This window comes from Megascapheus bottae, chromosome 6, assembly GCF_031878675.1.
Source record: "Megascapheus bottae isolate mThoBot1 chromosome 6, mThoBot2.hap1, whole genome shotgun sequence".
NCBI lineage: Eukaryota > Metazoa > Chordata > Mammalia > Rodentia > Geomyidae > Megascapheus > Megascapheus bottae.
Genome location: NC_143514.1, coordinates 68,219,249 through 68,236,755, shown reverse-complemented (window position 1 = coordinate 68,236,755; position 17,507 = coordinate 68,219,249). Strand labels below are relative to the sequence as shown.

The following is a 17,507-nucleotide window of genomic DNA, read 5'->3' as shown; positions in this document are numbered from 1 at the left end:
GGAAGAAATGCTGCTATGGTTCAAGTGGTAGAGCACTAACCTTGAGAAAGCCCAAGGACAGTGCTCAGGCCCTGAGTTCAAGTCCTAGAACTGGCCAAAAAAAAAAAAAAAGAGTCTTCAGGAACTTTTTTGCCCAAGCTAGCTTGGAACCATGATCCTCAGATCTCAATCTCCAGAGCAGCTAGGATTACAGTTGTGAGCCACTAGCGCCTAGCTTCCTAGCTTCAGGAGACTCTTATCTTGAATTACCACCAAATAGCTGGAAGTAGATCTGTGGCTCAAGGGGTAGAGCACTAGCTATGAATGAAAAGTGAATAGACAGTGCCCAGGCCCTGAGTTTAAGTCCTAGGACCAGTGCACCCCCCACCCTCACAACAAAAAAGAGGCTTAAGGACAGCCTCACAGTTCTCCCCTTAAGCCACTAGCTCTTCCCCACCAAGGAAAAGCAAGAATCTTTGTCTGCTAGAGAGAAAAAAGCTTCACTAGTTAATAAGAGCTTGCCTAACTAAAGCAAGTTCTGTAGTTTAATACCCAATACAGAAGTGGTAGGGGAATGGGGTGGGGGAGGGGGAGAAAAGGAAGGAGCCCAAAGGAGGGAAAGGAAAGTGATCTGCCCACTGTCATCCCCTAAGTTTGTAATACCCTAGAATGCTAGTCCTTTTGCCCCTCCTACATTTGTCTCTCCTACATCAGGTTCTTTAAGATTCCTGCACAATTAGGAACGGAAAGAAGACTGCACACAGCTCTTTCCAATCCTGAAGAAGGGGTATCTTGCAAGCAAAGCAGCTGCCACAGCTGACAGGATGAGGACTCCACCACAACTCCTACTCACACTGAGGTGCTGAGAGAATAGGTAAGACCCCAGAATAAACTTTCAGGCTCTAGGGTGTCTGACAGTGCAAAGAGATCACAGCCTCAGTCCCCTATCTCTATACCCCCAGGCAGCTCATACCATCTCTACTCCTTTCACAACCAACTCAAGTACATGAAGTCAGTTAGACATACTCAGAACCATCAACGAAGACACCTGACAGTAAGGCAGCCTAGGGCTGAAGGATTTGTGATCCTCCAGCTTCTGAGGAAAATGAAAAAAGAGAGAGATACACTTACTTCAGGAGGCTAGAATAGTAACAGGGGCAGCTGGCCTTCCCAGGGAACTCCCTGCATGTACGAAGCCAGATTTGTAATGCTATTAATTACATCATCATCATCATCATCATGTTCATAGACATGTAACTAGATATTATTAGCCCACCCTCAACACTCCCCAGCCTGCTGCTGTTTTCCTGTTCTGCTGGGGATGGAACCCAGGGTTTTGTGCCTGCTAGACAAGTGCTCTACCACTGACCTACACCCAGCCTTATTTCCCATTTTGTGAATGACAAAACTGAGGCTCAGAGTAGAAGCTGCATTCTACACGGTGAGATGAAAGGGGAATATAGACCTTCACTTTCATCATCTGAAAGACCTTTTGGCCGTCATTCCCTCCATTTTCTTCCCAGGTGCCAGAGCTTCTCTGCTGTCAAAGGCAGATTTCTACGCCAGAGACTTTTGGAATTGCAAAGGAGCTCAAGCCCAAAGCTGAATAACTTTGCTAGGGCTTCCAGAGTCAGTGGAGTAACAGAAATGTCAGATCTGGAAAGGGCCATAAAGATCAACTGCTGGCTAGGAAAGCAAGACTGGCCCAAGGTCAGAGGGAGAGCAAGGATGAGAAACCAGTCCTCTTGAGTTCTAGACTGATACCCTGGTTGTGGCACCATCTCTGCTCTCCAGCTGCTCAAGGTCCTGGGCACAGCATGCTAGTAGTGACAAAGCAGGCCAGGCAAGGCCTGACCCTGTTAGAAAAGATATCAGGCCTGCAGGGAGAAACTTCAGACTGACCGGAGTGGGGTCTTCTATAATCATGTTCTCTATTATCCCCCTAGCAATCTCTGAGTTCCACAGAGTGTCTGCTATTCCCCTCCCCCCCACCCTGCCCTAATTCAATGCCAGGTGTGGTTGGGAGATGAGCTGCTTGGAGGGGACAATTTATAGACAGTACTTGTCTCACACAAGCGAATGATGTATCGTGATCACTTCAGGTTCTTATAATAAATTCAAATACAAGATTTCATGACTCAAATGAAAAAGATCAAACAGCAGTTAAGACTCTCTCATTTCACAAGAGGACCTGCAGAAAAAGGCTCTGGCTGTTCAAGGTCATACATTTATGTCAGAATCAGTACACAAGGCTCCCCTTGCCCAGACCTTTTTTTTTTTTTTTTTCCAGGAAGCTGGCTGCTCTCAAGTTATAGGTGAGGATGGCCCAACTCCATGGCCTCAGCACCAAAGCCCTGCACCAGGAAGCCAACCCCTGGATCTATCAAAACAGAAGCACCAGTCTGTTCCTGCAGCATGTCCCAGCACTCACCTCACAGCACCCTGGCACCTGTATTTGGCTCTTCATGCCCTTGGGAAAGCTTCAAGGCTTCCTGATCAGTCTAGTCTCAAACTAACCAAACCTCAGTCTTAAAGAGGAGTAGCTGCCCTTCCATAGCTAGCTGGGTGTAAGCCAACACAAACAAAGGCAATTTGCAAACCCCTGCCCCCCTGGACACAACTTCCAGGGACTTCTGGTCTACAAAGCACCAGTAAACCCCACTAACCATTCTACAGAACAGGATGCCCAGTGGAATAGTTGGGCAGGGAACCCAACTCTTGGAACAGGCACAACATTTTTTATTTTCTTCTTCCAAAAACAACATTTTAAAGTCTCTTCAGACCAGAACACCTTGAAGATTTCTCCCCGTACCTCTCCTACTGGAATTAGCAGCCAATGTCAGTGGTCAGACCAGGTAACTACTTAAAACAGTCAGGTTCCAATTTGGTGTGAGCTGGGGGGAAGGGGGGAGAAGATCAGACAAATCTTATCTTTCTCTACTTTCCTGCTATCCCAATGCACATCTGAAGACTGAAGAATAGCATTCTTGGTCCAAAACTTGAGGAGCTTCTAGACAGCCTGAACTGGCAAAGCTGGCAGGTTATCATTCTGAGGATGAAGGAAGATGAGACTACGAGGACCCCTCCCATGGTTCACCAACTCTAGCACCCAGGTCCCTGCTCCACCCAACGTCACCACAGACCAAATAGAAACACACTCCATTCTGAAAGCACACACAAGAAGCAGGCAATGAACTGTCGGGTTACTGTTGACAGACTCCAGAGAGGATCGCTTGCTAGAAGACAGTCCTCTACCTCACACACAACGAAGTGCCTAGCTCCTCTGTGCATCTGGCCCAGCCAGAGGAGAAATGCCAGGCCTGAAAGCCTTCATGAAGGTACCTGATACCCATCTTCAAGTCCTGCACTCTCACCCTCTCTCCTACCTCCAAGCTTAGGAGGCCTCAGACCACAGGGCTGGAGTTTGAAGACCAAAATGGCAGGGTGGAGGTCTGCCTGCATGAAAGAAGTAGCTCACACCAACTTGTAATCCAGGGCCACCTCCAATGGTAAGAGACAGGTTAAGAGGCTCACCTATCTGGGTAGTGGCAGCAGCATCAGTAGCAACATCAAACGCACTGGACTTACCTATCTTCATGAGGCAGGCCAGCAGAATCCAGAGAGCGATCTCAAAGGGTGTCCGCACATGTTTGTAGTCAATGCCCAGAACTGGAAAGGCCTTTCGTGGCTTGATGCCATGGTCAGGGACAGAATGGTTAACAGGATGGCTCTCTGGGTGATGGGGTACCTCTGGTGGGGCAGTGGTGACATCTCCAATTGAGCGTTCGGGTGTGGCTGGGCTAAGCTGGAGGCCATGGCTCCTGAGAACAGGTAGCAGCTCCACCAAAGTGAACACCACCAGCAAAGCAAAGACCCTAGATGGACAAAGCCCCCTAGGCATGGTGCCTGGTCCCTTAGCCCAGGAGGCCTCAACCCTTAATGAAGAGAGAGTGAGACCTGGGACATAGGGGTCCGCAGGTGGGAAGAGGAGATTGGTTGAGACGGTATCTAGGAAACGCTCATGTTTTACAGAGGTATTTTCAGGGAAGCAGTCTTTCCAGAGGTGAAAGCAGGTGAGGCTGGCAATCTAGAACTCCAAACTGGAAAAGAGGGACAAGGACCATAGAGGAAAACCAAAAGATCTGAAATTCCAAGCCTGAGAATGGGGAAGGGTGCACCCTGGGGACGGAAGGGACAGGACAGGCTGGACCCTGCAGCAAGGAGAAGGAAGGAAGGAAGGAAGGAAGGAAGGAAGGAAGGAAGGAAGGAAGGAAGGAAGGAAGGAAGGATAGATAGGACTTTTGGCTGAGGAAAGTGACTGAGGTTCTGAGACTTGGCTAAGAAAAGGGATAGGAAAACTGAGCTAAAGGAAGGAAACCGGAGGGGGTGAGACCCAGTCCAAGAAAAGAAGAGATAGTTGGAAGCCCAGGCTGCAAGGACGGGGAGAAGCGGGAAAAGAGGCCCGAAGCTTCCCCACCCAGAGGAGAGCCGGGGTCCAGGCGCGCCGGGCTGGGAAATGGAGGGAGGCGGAAGGCAGAGGCAGGCGGCCCGGCGGGAAGGGGCCTCGGTGCAGGCTGGGGGTGGCTCACGGTGAACCAGCAGCAACGCGCCCCTCCTGGGGACCCCCGCGCGGCGCGGCGCTGCACTGCTGCGCTCCGCCCCGGCCCAGCGGCAGCTCCTTCCCAGCCAGTTCCAGGTCCCGATCCAGCCCCTGGCCAGGCCCCGGCCCCCGCAGCAGCCGACTGATGCCCTCGCTGAGCCCGGCGCTGTCATTTATAGGCACCAGCGAGCGGCCGGAGCGGCGGGCTAGAGCGACCTGTCAGCTCCCGCGCTGAGCGGCGCCCCCTGTCGATGAGGCGAGGAAATGTCGCATAGGGAAGAGGAAGCCGAGCGGGGAGAGGGTGGGGAAATAGCCAGAATTTCCAGAGTGTAACGACTCACACTGGACTATTTACAAAGCTCCCACATCCACATCCGCAGTCACATAGAGGATCCCCAAGAATCCTGTGAAGGATGCATTATATCTTCTGTATTTAATTACCATGTGACCTTGAGCAAGTTACCTAGCCTCTCAGTTTCTCAGCTTTCTCATCTAGAAATTAGACGTGGAATAGTATCTATACAGAAGGGACAATGTGATAGCTGAATGAGATAACCTATGTAAAATGGTCAGAATATACCTTGGAATATTATTTATGGGTCGATTTTTTTTTCTTCTCCAAATGAGCAAACAGGCAGAGAGTTCTGCAGCTAGTGTGTAAGTAGCTGGTTGGTTTATAAGGTCTGCCATTACAGATGAACACAAATTGAGTGGCTGAAGCAACAGAGATTCTCACAGTTCTGAAGATTGGAGATCCTTCACCATGTTGTTGCTTAGAGTGGCCTCCTGCTAGAGGCTGTAAGGAAGAATGTCCCCCACCTTCTTCGTACTTTGCTGGAAATGTTTGGCATTCTTGATGGTGACATGGTAGCTCTGAAATTCACATGGAACTCCCCATATGTCCCTACGTCTAAATTTCCCTTTTATTAAGGAAGCCAGTCAGATTGAATCACACAAGTGATTTCATCTTAATTTGATCATTTTCAAAGACCCTATCCAAACAAGACCACATTTACAGACATTAGGGGTTAGGAATTCAGCTTCTTTGGGCAAGGGGGCAGCAACCCAGTACAAAAGAGCAATTGTGATTTGAAACTACAGTGTTGGTTGGAATTGGTAAAGTGCAAGTCATTATGGCTGTGTGTTAGAATCATTAGAAAGGGTTCGAAAGACAATGTCATTTACTGAAAGAAAGAAAGGCCAGGAATGTGGCCTACCAGTAGAGTGCTTGCTAACATGCATGAAGCCCTGAGTTCGACTCTTTGGTACCACATATACAGAAAAAGCCAGAGGTGGTGCTGTGACTCAAGTGGTAGCCTTGAGAATGCTCAAGGACCGGGACCGAGGCCCTGAGTTCAAGCTCTAGGATGGGCAAAAGAAAGAGAGAGAGAGAGAGAGAGAGAGAGAGAGAGAGAGAGAGAGAGAGAGAGAGAGAGAGAGAGAGAGAGAGAGACAGAGAGAGAGAGAGAGAGAGACAGAGAGAGACAGAGAGAGAGAGAGAGAGGAAGGAAGGAAGGAAGGAAGGAAGGAAGGAAGGAAGGAAGGAAGGAAAAGAAAGAAAGAAAGAAAGAAAGAAAGAAAGAAAGAAAGAAAGAAAGAAGCCGGGCTGGTAGTTCACGCCTGTAATCCTAGCTACTCAGGACCAATTAACCTCTAGAAAATGGGAAATGGGGTAGCTCAAGGGTAAGGCAGTAGCCTTGAGCTGAAAAGCTCAGGGACAGCGCCCAGGCCGAGTTCAAGCTCCACGACGAAAGAAAGAAAAGAGAGAGAGAGAGAGAGAGAGAGAGAGAGAGAGAGAGAGAGAGAGAGAGAGAGAGAAAAGAAAGAGGAGAAATGAGAAGAATGAGAAAGGAAAAGAATGAGAAAGGAGAAGCGAAAAACCAAAAGTACTATTTTCAAATAGGTACTGATAGTACATGCCTATAATTCTAGCTACCCAGGAAGGTGAGATCGGAAAATCATAGTTTGATGTCATCCTGGGCAGAACAATTGGGCCCAGTGAGAGCTGCTGAGTGCTAGAGCGCTGTGCTGGAGGTAGTTACAGGAGTTACAGAAGAGCAGGCACTCTTGGTTTGGGCACTTTCTCTCAACAGGCTATCCTTCCACCAAAAAGAAAAAAAGAAAAGCATATTAAAATAATAATAGCATGATGCTAATAACTGGGTGAAACAGTAAACGGACTTCTCTGCACCTATTTTCCAGGCATCAGTTCAGTCAGCTAAGAAATGACAAAAGAGCCAGAAAAGCCTTCAGAGCTTTTCAACTGGGAACAGATGAATGGAGAGCACCTGCTATAACAGGAGTGAGTGAGCAAGGAGGAAGAACGCCTAGGTCAAGGGTCAGTATAAGGGCAATCATAATTCACAAGAATGCAGCCTTTGAGAAGTCTTACTATTTGCCCACATTTACAAATGGTCCAAGTCCTGCTGCATGGTAAAGGAGTCAATACATAATAGTGAATTTTCCCGTTCTAATTTTACAGATGAATAAAAAAATAATAGAGGCTCAGAGATATGACACCATTGGTCCAAAAGCACAAAGGTACTAAGGAAATTCAGGATTTCAGTCAGGTTTCTAATCTCTGGATCCAAAGCTCATAAAAAACATTACAGGGGGGCCGGGAGTTTGGCCTAGTGGTTAAAGTGCTTGCCTAGCATGCACGAAGACCCGGGTTCGATTCCTCGGTACCACATACGTAGAAAAAAGCCCGAAGTGGTGCTGAGGCTCAAGTGGTAGAGCTCTAACCTTGAGAAAGTCCAAGGATAGTGCTCAGGCCCTGAGCTCAAGCCCAGGACTGGCAAAAAAAAAAAAAAAAAAAAAAAAAAAAAAAAAAAAACCATTACAGGGGGCTGGGAATGGAATGTGGCTTAGTAGTAGAGTGCTAGCCTGCCTGCCTGCCTAGCATGCACGAAGCCCTGGGTTTGATTCTTCAGTAGCACATACACAAAAAAGGCCAGAAGTGGCACTGTGACTCAGGTGGTAGAGTGTTAACCTTGAGCAAAAGAAGCTCAGGGACAGTGCCCAGGCCTTGAGTTCAAGCCCCAGGACTGGGGGAAAGGGAGAGAAAGAGAGAGAGAGGGAGGGGGGAGGGGGAGAGGGAGGGGAGAGAAAATTCCCTTGTCATGTTAGGAAACACTTGCTACTTCCTGTTCTTAGCACAGGCAGTATTTTAAAAAAAAAAAAAACAAAACAAAACAATTGCAAGTATCTTCTCCAAGGGAGTCATTTTATACTTGTAATTTTATTTGCAATGCCTTGTGGTATATCTCAGTTGTTTTATTTATTGTGATGCTGAGGATTGAGCTCAGAAAATGCTAGACTGTTTTTTGGGGGAGGATTTAGTGGTAGGGTTTGAACTCAGGGCTTGGGTGCTATCCCTGAGCTTTTTCGCTCAAGGCTAGCACTGAATCATTTTGAGCCATTGCTCCATTTCAGTTTTTAGGTGGTTAATTGGAGAGTAGTATCTCCAATTCTTAGATTTCAGTCTCCTGAATTGTTAGGATTACAGGGTTGAGCTACCAGCACTAGCTAGGCAACTTTTTAAAAATTTTAAATTTAGGGGCCGGGAGTTTGGCCTAGTGGTTAAAGTGCTTGCCTAGCATGCATGAAGACCCGGGTTCGATTCCTCGGTACCACATACATAGAAAAAGCCGGAAGTGGTGCTGAGGCTCAAGTGGTAGAGCTCTAGCCTTGAGAAAGTCCAAGGACAGTGCTCAGGCCCTGAGCTCAAGCCCAGGACTGGCAAAAAAAAAAAAAATTTAAATTTAAAAGGAATTGTTTTAGAAAACTTGCAAATGCTAGAAAAGCATTGTAACACTGAGCTATACTCTTTAAATTTTAATTTAATCATATTTGTATGTTGTTTTAGGTTTTTTTTTTTTGTCCCAGTATTAAGACTTGAGCTCAGGACCCTGTATTCGCTCTCTCTCTCTTTTTTTTTTTTTTTTTTTTTGCTCATGGCTGGTACTCTACCATTTGAACCACACCTCCACTTTAGCCTTTTGCTGATTGAAGATAAAAGTCTCATGGACTTTTCTGAATGGCTTTGAACTGAGTTCTTCAGATCTTAGCCTCCAGTAGCAGATGTGAGCCCATGATGTCTCTCCTGTTTCCTTTTTCTTTTTTTGTAGGTCATGGGGCTTGAACTCAGCCTGGAGGCTGTCCCTGAGCTCTTCAGCTCAAGGCTGCCACCCCACCCTTGAGCTAAGCCCCACTTTCCATTTTCTAGAGGTTAATTGGAGATAGGAGTCTCAGGTCCTTTTTGTGCCAAGGCTGGCTTTGAACCTTGATCCTCAGATCTTAGCCTCCTGAGTAGCTAGGATTACAGGCATGAGCCACCATGCCCACTGGCTTCTCCTGTTTTGTTTTTCTACTTCTAGATTGTTCTTTTTTGTTTTGGCTTGTTTTATTTAGGGTCAGTAGTGGGTTTTAATTCAGGGATTTGTATTTGTTTCTGCTACTTAAGCCATGGCCCAGCCCTGTTTTGTGCCTTTGGAATGACCCTTATAATACCTACCTATGACTCAGCCAAACCCTAATGGCCATAGGTTCAAGTGACACTTATTCATATTGGACCCTTGCCTGGAATGCTGAACTTGCGCCTCTCATTTGGCCAGACAACCTCCTACTTATCTTTAACTTCCTCTGGGAGTCAAATCTCCATGTAGAGTCAGTTGTTCTTTTCTGGGTATTCACTCAAGGTATCCAAACTTTTACTAAAGCACTTAATGTTCTCTGTTATGTTTCTCTTGGGTCATTGTGTTATCTGCCTTAATTAGACTGTTATCACTTGAGGAGAGGAGTCACCGGTAGTCCATCTTAAACAGATCACTGAGCTCAATCCAGCAAGTATTTACTGAATGAATGAAAGAATGAATGGATGAATAAATGAGGAGACTATATAGTCTGGATCAGTAATCTTAGACTTTTTGCTGTTATGCTCCTACAGAGTGTGTGTGTGTGTGTGTGTGTGCGCGCGCGTGCGTGCTAGTACTGGGGCTTCAACTCAGCGTCATAAGTTCTCACTTAGCTTTTACTCTCACCATTGGTGCTCAACTACTCAAGCCACACCTCCAGTTCCCAGCTTTTTGCTGATTACTTAGAGACAAGTCTCTTAGATTTGTCTGTCCCACCTGGACTTCCACCTTTGATCCTTAGATCTCACCTGGTTAGCACTCTGCCACTTGAGCCACAGCACCAAGTCCAGCTTTATCTGAGTATGTGGTAGGGAGGAATCGAACTCAGGGCTTCACGCATGCTAGGTGAGCACTCTACCACTAGGCTATACTCCTGGCCCCTGAAGAAATGTTTTTTTGTTTTTTAAACTATAGTACCTCACCCTTCATGTCTGTGTGGGTTTTTGGAGGAAACATGGCTCACTCAGATTGAGACAATTCGGGGACTTTGTTCATAGAAAGGGACTCATTTGGTCAAGGTGAAAGGAAATCAGGAGAGATCACACAGGAAGCTGGGCAGTAACCAGGCTATCACAGTCCTAAACAGCAAGTCTTCCACCCAAACGGGCCATTAGCTTCCTGTCCACTGACAAGGCTAGCGTGAGTAGGCTTCACGGGGTGACAATCTGAGGGACTAATCCTCACCTCAGAGACTCCCTGTCCCCTGCACCCCCCACCCTCCAACTCTCCTGCCAGGAGTCCCCAGTGGCTAAATCTAAACTACAGGAGTCATTGAGGTCTGCCATCCAAGTCAGGAGGAAAAGACTAGGTAAAGGACGGCAGACCTGAGTCTGGGCTGGGGGGTTCTGGCACATTTTTAATTCAGAAGAAAGAAAGGAAAAGGAAAGACAAGGAAGAAGAGAAGGAAGGAAAGAAGGAGGGAGTGAGAGAGAGACAGAGAGAGGAAGGAAGAAAGGAAGAAGGAAATGGGCTGGGAATGTGGCTTCATGGTAGAGTGCTTGTTTAGCATGCATGATGCCCTGGGTTTGATTCCTTAGCATCACATAAACAGAAAAAGCCGAAGTAACACTGTGGATCAAGTGGTAGAGTGCTAGCTTGGAGCAAAAAATAATCTCAGGGACAGTGCTCAGGCCGAGTTCAAACCCCACGACTGACAAAAAAAGAAAAAAGAAAGAGAGAAAAAGCCAGAAGTGGTGCTGTGCTAGAGCACTAGCCTTAAGAAAGCCCTAGGACTGGCCAAAAAAAAAAAAAAATACCTCCTGGGGCTGGGAACGTGGCCTAATGGTAGAGTGCTTGCTTAACATGCATGAAGCCCTGGTTCCATTCCTCAGTACCACATAAACAGAAAAAGCTGAAGTGGCACTGTGGGTCAAATAGTAGAGAGCTAGCCTTGAGCAAAAGCTCAGGGACAGTGCCCATGCCCTGAGTTCAAGCCCTAGGACTGGCCAAAACTTAACAAAAAAGTCCGGCTTAAGGGTATTGGGAAGAGAGACTGATCCTCTCCTTTTTGCTCTCTAGTTCTTATTGGATGTAGATCGCTTTTATCCCTGCCTCTGCAGAACAATGTCATGCATCAAGCTGAACTTTTCTTCTTTTAGTATCAGTAGTGGGGTTTGAACTCTGGGCCTGCACATTTATTCTTAGCTTTTTTACTAGATTCCAATGTTCTACCACTTGAGCCACACCTCCACTTCTGGGTTTTTTGGTGTGGGGTTTTTTTTGGGGGGGTAGTTGATTGGATATTAGAGTCTCATGGACTTTTCTGCCCAGGCTGCATAATCCACAGATTTGAGCTTCCTTAGTAGCTAGGATTACAGGCATGAGTCACTGGCACCTAGACAAGCTGGATTTCTTAAGATTCTCAAGAACTCTGACCTTTCTTACCTCCATTACAATCCTTTTTTTTTTCCTTTTCCTTATAGAGCTTATCTTTTTTTATTTATTTATTTTTTAATGTCCTGGGGCTTCACTTGGGGCCTAGGCACTGTCCCTGAGCTTCTTGAGCAAAAGAAGCTAGCACTCTACCACTTGAACCACTGTGCCACTTCCAGCTTTTTCTGTTTATATGGTACCGAGGAATTGAACCCAGGGTTTCTTGCATGTTAGGCAAACATTCAACCACTAAATCACATTCCCAGCCCCCAGAGAAAGACTCTTAATCTCCAATTAACCAACAAAAAGCTAAAATAGAGATGTGGAGAACCATCCATGAATGAGAGGGAGCCAGAAGCCCTGAGTTCAATCCCTGGTACTGGTACACACACAGAAGGAATAATTGCCAACCTAGTTTCTTTTTTAAACTTTCCTGCATCTTCTGGCATGTTTACCACAAACATGTTTTAGTATATAATCAGGAAAGAACTAAGTGCTAGTTGTTACGGGGTCTCCCAATCCTGGTTTTGCAGGTCAGGAGGTTTCATGAGGAAGTTACAAAGGAATGAACATAATTAATGCTAAAAACAGATTTGGTTGTGTTCAGTTTATAATTATTCTTTAAACTGCACTTATATGCTTGATATACTCTTGTCTGTATATATTTCACAACTTAAAAACACAGGGTTAGCCAGACATGGTGGTGCATGTCTGTAACCCCATCTTACTCAGGAGGCTGAGACCAAGAGGAAGATGAAGTTCAAGGCCATCCTAGCTACATGGTAAAATTAAGGCCAGCTTGGGCAACACAATAAGACTGTCCCCAACAAGAAAACAAGTAAACTAGTCTGGTGTCCATTGCTTACATCTATGTGTTCCTAGCTACTCAGCAGGCCAAGAGGTGAGGATCTCAGGTTGAAGCCAGCCCTGGGGGGAAAGTCCATGAGACTCACCCCTGATTCACCAAAACGGTGGAAGTAGAGCTGGGGTTCAAGTGGTACTGTAATGGGGAAAATGTATTGTTATGCAATTGTAGAAATTAGGGACTGCGGTTTAGAGCCCTTCTCTTCCCCCGGCTTCCCTTGGTCACTGTTTACCTAAATTTAACACCCTTTCCCCTGCCATTCATTTATCCAGAAGAAAGCTGTATCTTGAGACATCCTGGCACCCACAACCAGATGCATCTTGACTATAGATAAAGAAGAAGGAGATTTATGGTGCGAACTCCCACCCCCACCCTTGCAAGAATGTTTACTGGTCTTCTTTAAACCACCTGCTTGTGCAGATCGGGGCTGCACTCTGAGTACTGGCGTGTCAGCTCCTTCCCTGCTCAATAAACCTTTTTTTTTGCCAGTCCTGGGCTTGGGCTCCAGGGCCTGAGCACTGTCCCTGGATTTTCTCAAGGCTAGCCTTGGACTTTCTCAAGGCTAGGGCTCTACCACTTGAGCCACAGCACCACTTCTGGCTTTTTGCTATGTATATGGTACCGAGGAATCGAACCCAGGTCTTCATGCATGCTAAGCAAGCACTCTGCCACTAGGCCAAACTCCCGGCCCCTCAATAAACTTTTAACATCTCAGTTGTGTTCTGAGTGGTCTCATAGTTTGTCCACCTCTGGACCCACTACAGTACAACACTCATTTTAAGCAAAAAAGCTTAGGGACAGCACAAGGACTTGAGTTTAAGCCTAAAAGAAAAATAAGTAAACTAGAAGCACAGGTTTAACCACACATGATAGAATAAGCCTGTAATCCCAAGCACTCTGGCTTTTCTCTCAGGCTGGTCCTGTTACACTTGAGCCATACTTCCATTTCTAGCTTTTTGCTGGTTAATTGGAGATAAGAGTCTTAAACGAGTTTTTGCTTCAGGCTGACTTCGATCTTTAGTTCTCAGATCTTAGCCTTGTGAGTAGCTAGGATTACAGGTATAAGCTACCGGCAGCACCTGGCAACTCAATATCATCTTGGGCTAAAACCAGATACATTCCAGGCAGCATGAAATCACTTTTGTACTGAACCATAAATATGATCTTCTTTTGTGGAGAGCCAAGTGGACTTAACTGCTACCCAAGACCACCTCTGTCAGTAAGTCCCCAACACATTACACTCTGTGTAATTATACACGAGGACTGAGTCATTCCTAAATACTATCTTTGACGCTTAATACTTCAAATCTACAATTATTGTAAAGCAAAATTTTATTTTACATATGTGTGGGATTCTTTATAATGTAAATACATAATATATCTGAAGCCCTAGGACATTAAAAAAGAGAGAAAAAAGCTTGTAAAGAACAAATTATAATTTAGGTTAAAAGTCTTAATTGGCTTACTTTTCGTTATAAAATCAAGTATCAGTTTTAGAAGCAGACAGAAACAGACAGAAAATGAAGAAAAAGATTTGTCATTTTAAAGTTACTACTTAGGAGGCTGAGATCTGAAGATCACAGTTCAAAGCCAGTGCAGGCAGGAAAGAAATCTGACAGAACTCTGTCAGACTCTTATGTCAATTAATCATCAAAAAGCCAGAAGTGGAGTTGTAGCTCAAGTGATAGAGGGACAGCATGGAATACAAAAGCTCAGAGGCAGCACCCCAGACCCCAAGTTCAAGCCGGTGCAAAAATAAATAAATAAAAATAAAGGCAGAGCTTGGCATGGGTGGCTTATACCTGCAATCCTAGCTACTCAGGAGGCTGAGATCTAAAGATCATGGTTCAAACCCAGCATAGGTACAAAAGTCTGTGAGACTCTTATCTGCAATTAATTACCAGAAAATGGGAAGTGGTACTGTGGCTCAAGTGGTAGAATGGTAGTCTGTGCTGAAGAGCTCAGAGATGGCATCCAGGCCCAGAATTCAAACCCCACAATCAACAGCTAAACAAATAAATAATAAAGGTGGAGTGGGTGGCCAGTGGCTCACACCTGTAATCCTAGCTACTCAGGAGGCTGAGATCTGAAGATCACAGTTCAATGCCAGCTCAGAAAAAAGACTGTGAGACTCTTATCTACAATTAACCACTAGAAAACCAGAAGTGGCACTGTGGCTCAAAGTGGTGGAGTACTAGCGTTGAGCTGAAGAGCTCAAAGACCACTCCTAGGCCCAGAGTTTTAGCCCCAGGGCCACTAAATAAATAAATAAATAAATAAATGTCGGAAAACAGCAAAAGAGCTTAGAGATAGCAACAAAGCCATTACTTTAAGCCCCACAATCAACAACAAGAACAAGAACAAAAGAGTCTCTCAAGTTGGGCATGGTAGCTCACACCTATAATCCCAGCTACTCTGGAGGCTGAGATCTGAGGATCAAGGTTCTAAGCCAGCTTGGGCACAAAAGGACTTGAGACTCTTATCTCCAATTAATCACTAGAAAACTGAAAGTGGGGCTTAGCTCAAGGGTAGGGCGGTAGCCTTGAGTTCAAGCCCCATGACCCCCCCACCAAAAAAAAAGTCTCTCAGATTTGTGCACCAGGAAAACTTAATCCTCAAATCTCAGCCTTCTGATAGGATTACAGGCATGAGTCATTATTTTTTCTTCTTGCAATACTGAGGTCCTCATTCATGTAAAGCATATAGCTCTCCCATTGAGCTCCATGTAATTTTTTTTTTTTCCTCTTAAACTCAGGTCCTGGGCACTATCCTTGAGTTTTCGTAAGGCTAGAGATCTACCATTTAAGCCACAGTATCACTTTTGGCTTTTTCTGTGTATGTGGTACTGAGGAATCAAACCCAGGGCTTTGTGCATTTGAGGTAGGCACTCTACCACTAGGCCATGCTGCGGGGGTGGGGGGGGGCGGGGGCTAGCCTCCTGCTTCCTCCCGTCCCTCATGTAGTTCTCATGAGGCTACAAAGCCAGGGCACAGGAAGGAAGGGAATAGAGGAGCTGACTCAACTTAATTGAAAGCCTGGTCTTTGGGACTTTTCTCCTATGGAGGGAGGGGACCATTTAAGGCTGTTCAGCAAGGGTGTGGCTTACTTACTGACTCAGCCAGTTCAGCTTCCTTCTTCAATCTCCTACAATCTAACCATCTCTCCACCCAGTACCTCTCCTTCCAGGTGCTTTTTCTTCTTTGCCTCCAGAGGCCTAGTTCTGGCATGAATTAAGTCTCATTAGCACAGATTAGATTAGGTGTTGGGGCTGCATGCCATAATCTCAGCACTAAGTCCTCATTGAGCTATACCACCAGGCCTTGTCACAAAACAAGGCAAAACAAAAACAAAGCAGGGCGTGGAGACACATGACTGTAATCCAAGCACTCCAGAGGCAAGGCAGGTGGGTTACAAGTTGAAGGCCAACCTGGATTAGATATTGAGAATCTGTCTCAAAAAAGTCACTAACTCTGAGCCTGGGTCAACTCCACAGTCCCTCCTCCCCCATGCCTTGCCCAAGCCAGATCCAGTGAGGTGAAACATTTAGAATCTCAATATTCTCTGCCCCTTACTGGGTGGGTTCACCTTTCACCCCACCCAACACAGAGACCCCTGGGTAGGGAGTAGCAGGGTGGAACCTTATATAAGATCATCACTTGCCCTGCTTACTTCTTCCGCCTCAGAAAGAATCTGGTTTGTTGGTGAGTGAAGGGGTTCTGGAGCAGAAGAGGATTCAACGCTAGAAGACGATCTAAGACGGAGCCAGGAGACTCACCCATTATCAGTCTCTTCTTTGATCAACTACTATGTCAAGGTCAGAAACTGAGGACAAGGAAAAGGGGAGGAAAAAGGAAGTGAAGAGCCCTGACTGAGTGAGTGAGTGAGTGGGGCCTGGAGTCCTGGATACCCAGGAGGCTTGAGATCCGAGGATCACAATTTGAAGTCCACCTGAGCAGGAAAATCCATGAATCTCTTTTATTTCCAATTAACCACTCCAAATCTGCAAGTGGAGCTGTGACAGAAGTGGTAGGGAGCTAGCTTTGAGAAAAAGAGCGCAGGGACAGCACCCCAGCTGTGAGTTGAAGCCCTAGGTGTAGCTTGGAGAAAGGTACAAGTAATAAACCCAAGGTTATACAGCTGCTAAAATGGAAGAGCTGGGAGAAACCAAAACCAGTCCCTGCCTTTACAGGTTTATACTACGTGGGATGCTCATCTCTGAGGGAAGAGGAAATGGGTTGATGATAAAAGGCAAATCCCTTCTGGGGTATCCAGTCTATTTCTTCCTACATTGGGCACTCCACTCCTTGAGTGAGCCATGCCTTCAGTCTGACATGTTGCTAGTTTGTAGAAGCACTTTCATGGGCTTTCCTGTCCAGGCTGGCTTCAAACCATGATCTTCAGGTTTCTATCTCCTGAGTAGCTAGGATTGCAAGTGTGAGCCACTGTGTCTTGTCTGCTTGTTTGCTTTGTTGTGATGTGGAAAAGGTCTCACCTTGTAGCCCACTGCACCTCCACCATACATTGCCTTTTTTTGCTTTTGTATTTGGTAGTGCCAGGGATCAAACCCAGAACTTTGGCAACCTGGTTTGTTATTGTTGTTGTTTTACTTTGTCTCCATCCACCAAAAGACAAACTCCATGAGGCCAAGGATCTTGTCTTGTTTAGTGCTGAGTTCTCAATGCCTGAACAGGCCTCTAAATAGGTACTGGATGAATAGAAATGGAAAATTTAAGTTTCTTTCTATAAAGAGTACCCCTCCCACACATCAGCTGCTAATTCCCTTTTGTGTGTCATAACCTCACACTCCTTTGGTCTTCCTTCAGAGACCACATCTCCCTGCAACAAAGAAAGGTGGATGCTGGGGCCGGGAGTTTGGCCTAGTGGTAGAATGCTTGCCTAGCATGCACGAAGACCCGGGTTCAATTCCTCGGTACCACATACATAGCAAAAAGCCGGAAGTGGTGCTGAGGCTCAAGTGGTAGAGCTCTAGCCTTGAGAAAGTCCCAGGACAGTGCTCAAGCCCTGAGCTCAAGCCCAGGACTGGCAAGAAAAAAAAAAAAAAAAAGAAAGGTGGATGCTTAGGCAGAATCCAGAAGTTATTCTCATTTCCTTCCTGTTTCTTTTTTCTTTCTTGCAAAGCCTGATCACATTTGTTTTGTTTCTTTTGAGATGCTAATGATCAAATTCCTGGCCTTGTATGCTAGGCAAGTAGTCTACCACTGAGCTGTATCCCCAACCTATTACTCCATAAGTTCTTGCTTTGGGGGCTGGCACT

General features: G+C 46.0%; 1 protein-coding gene across 1 annotated transcript in view; it reads right to left on the bottom strand.

Annotated features, from left to right (window-relative positions):
- Slc9a1 (solute carrier family 9 member A1) overlaps positions 1–4,660 on the bottom strand; it is a 59,158-nt gene extending 54,498 nt beyond the window's left edge. Inside the window, exon 1 of the mRNA XM_090335479.1 lies at positions 3,568–4,660. Coding sequence (XP_090191605.1) covers positions 3,568–3,880 — 313 coding nt within the window. The 5' untranslated portion in view covers positions 3,881–4,660. The remainder of the gene's footprint in view (positions 1–3,567) is intronic.
- Between the last annotated feature and the right edge of the window lie 12,847 nt (positions 4,661–17,507).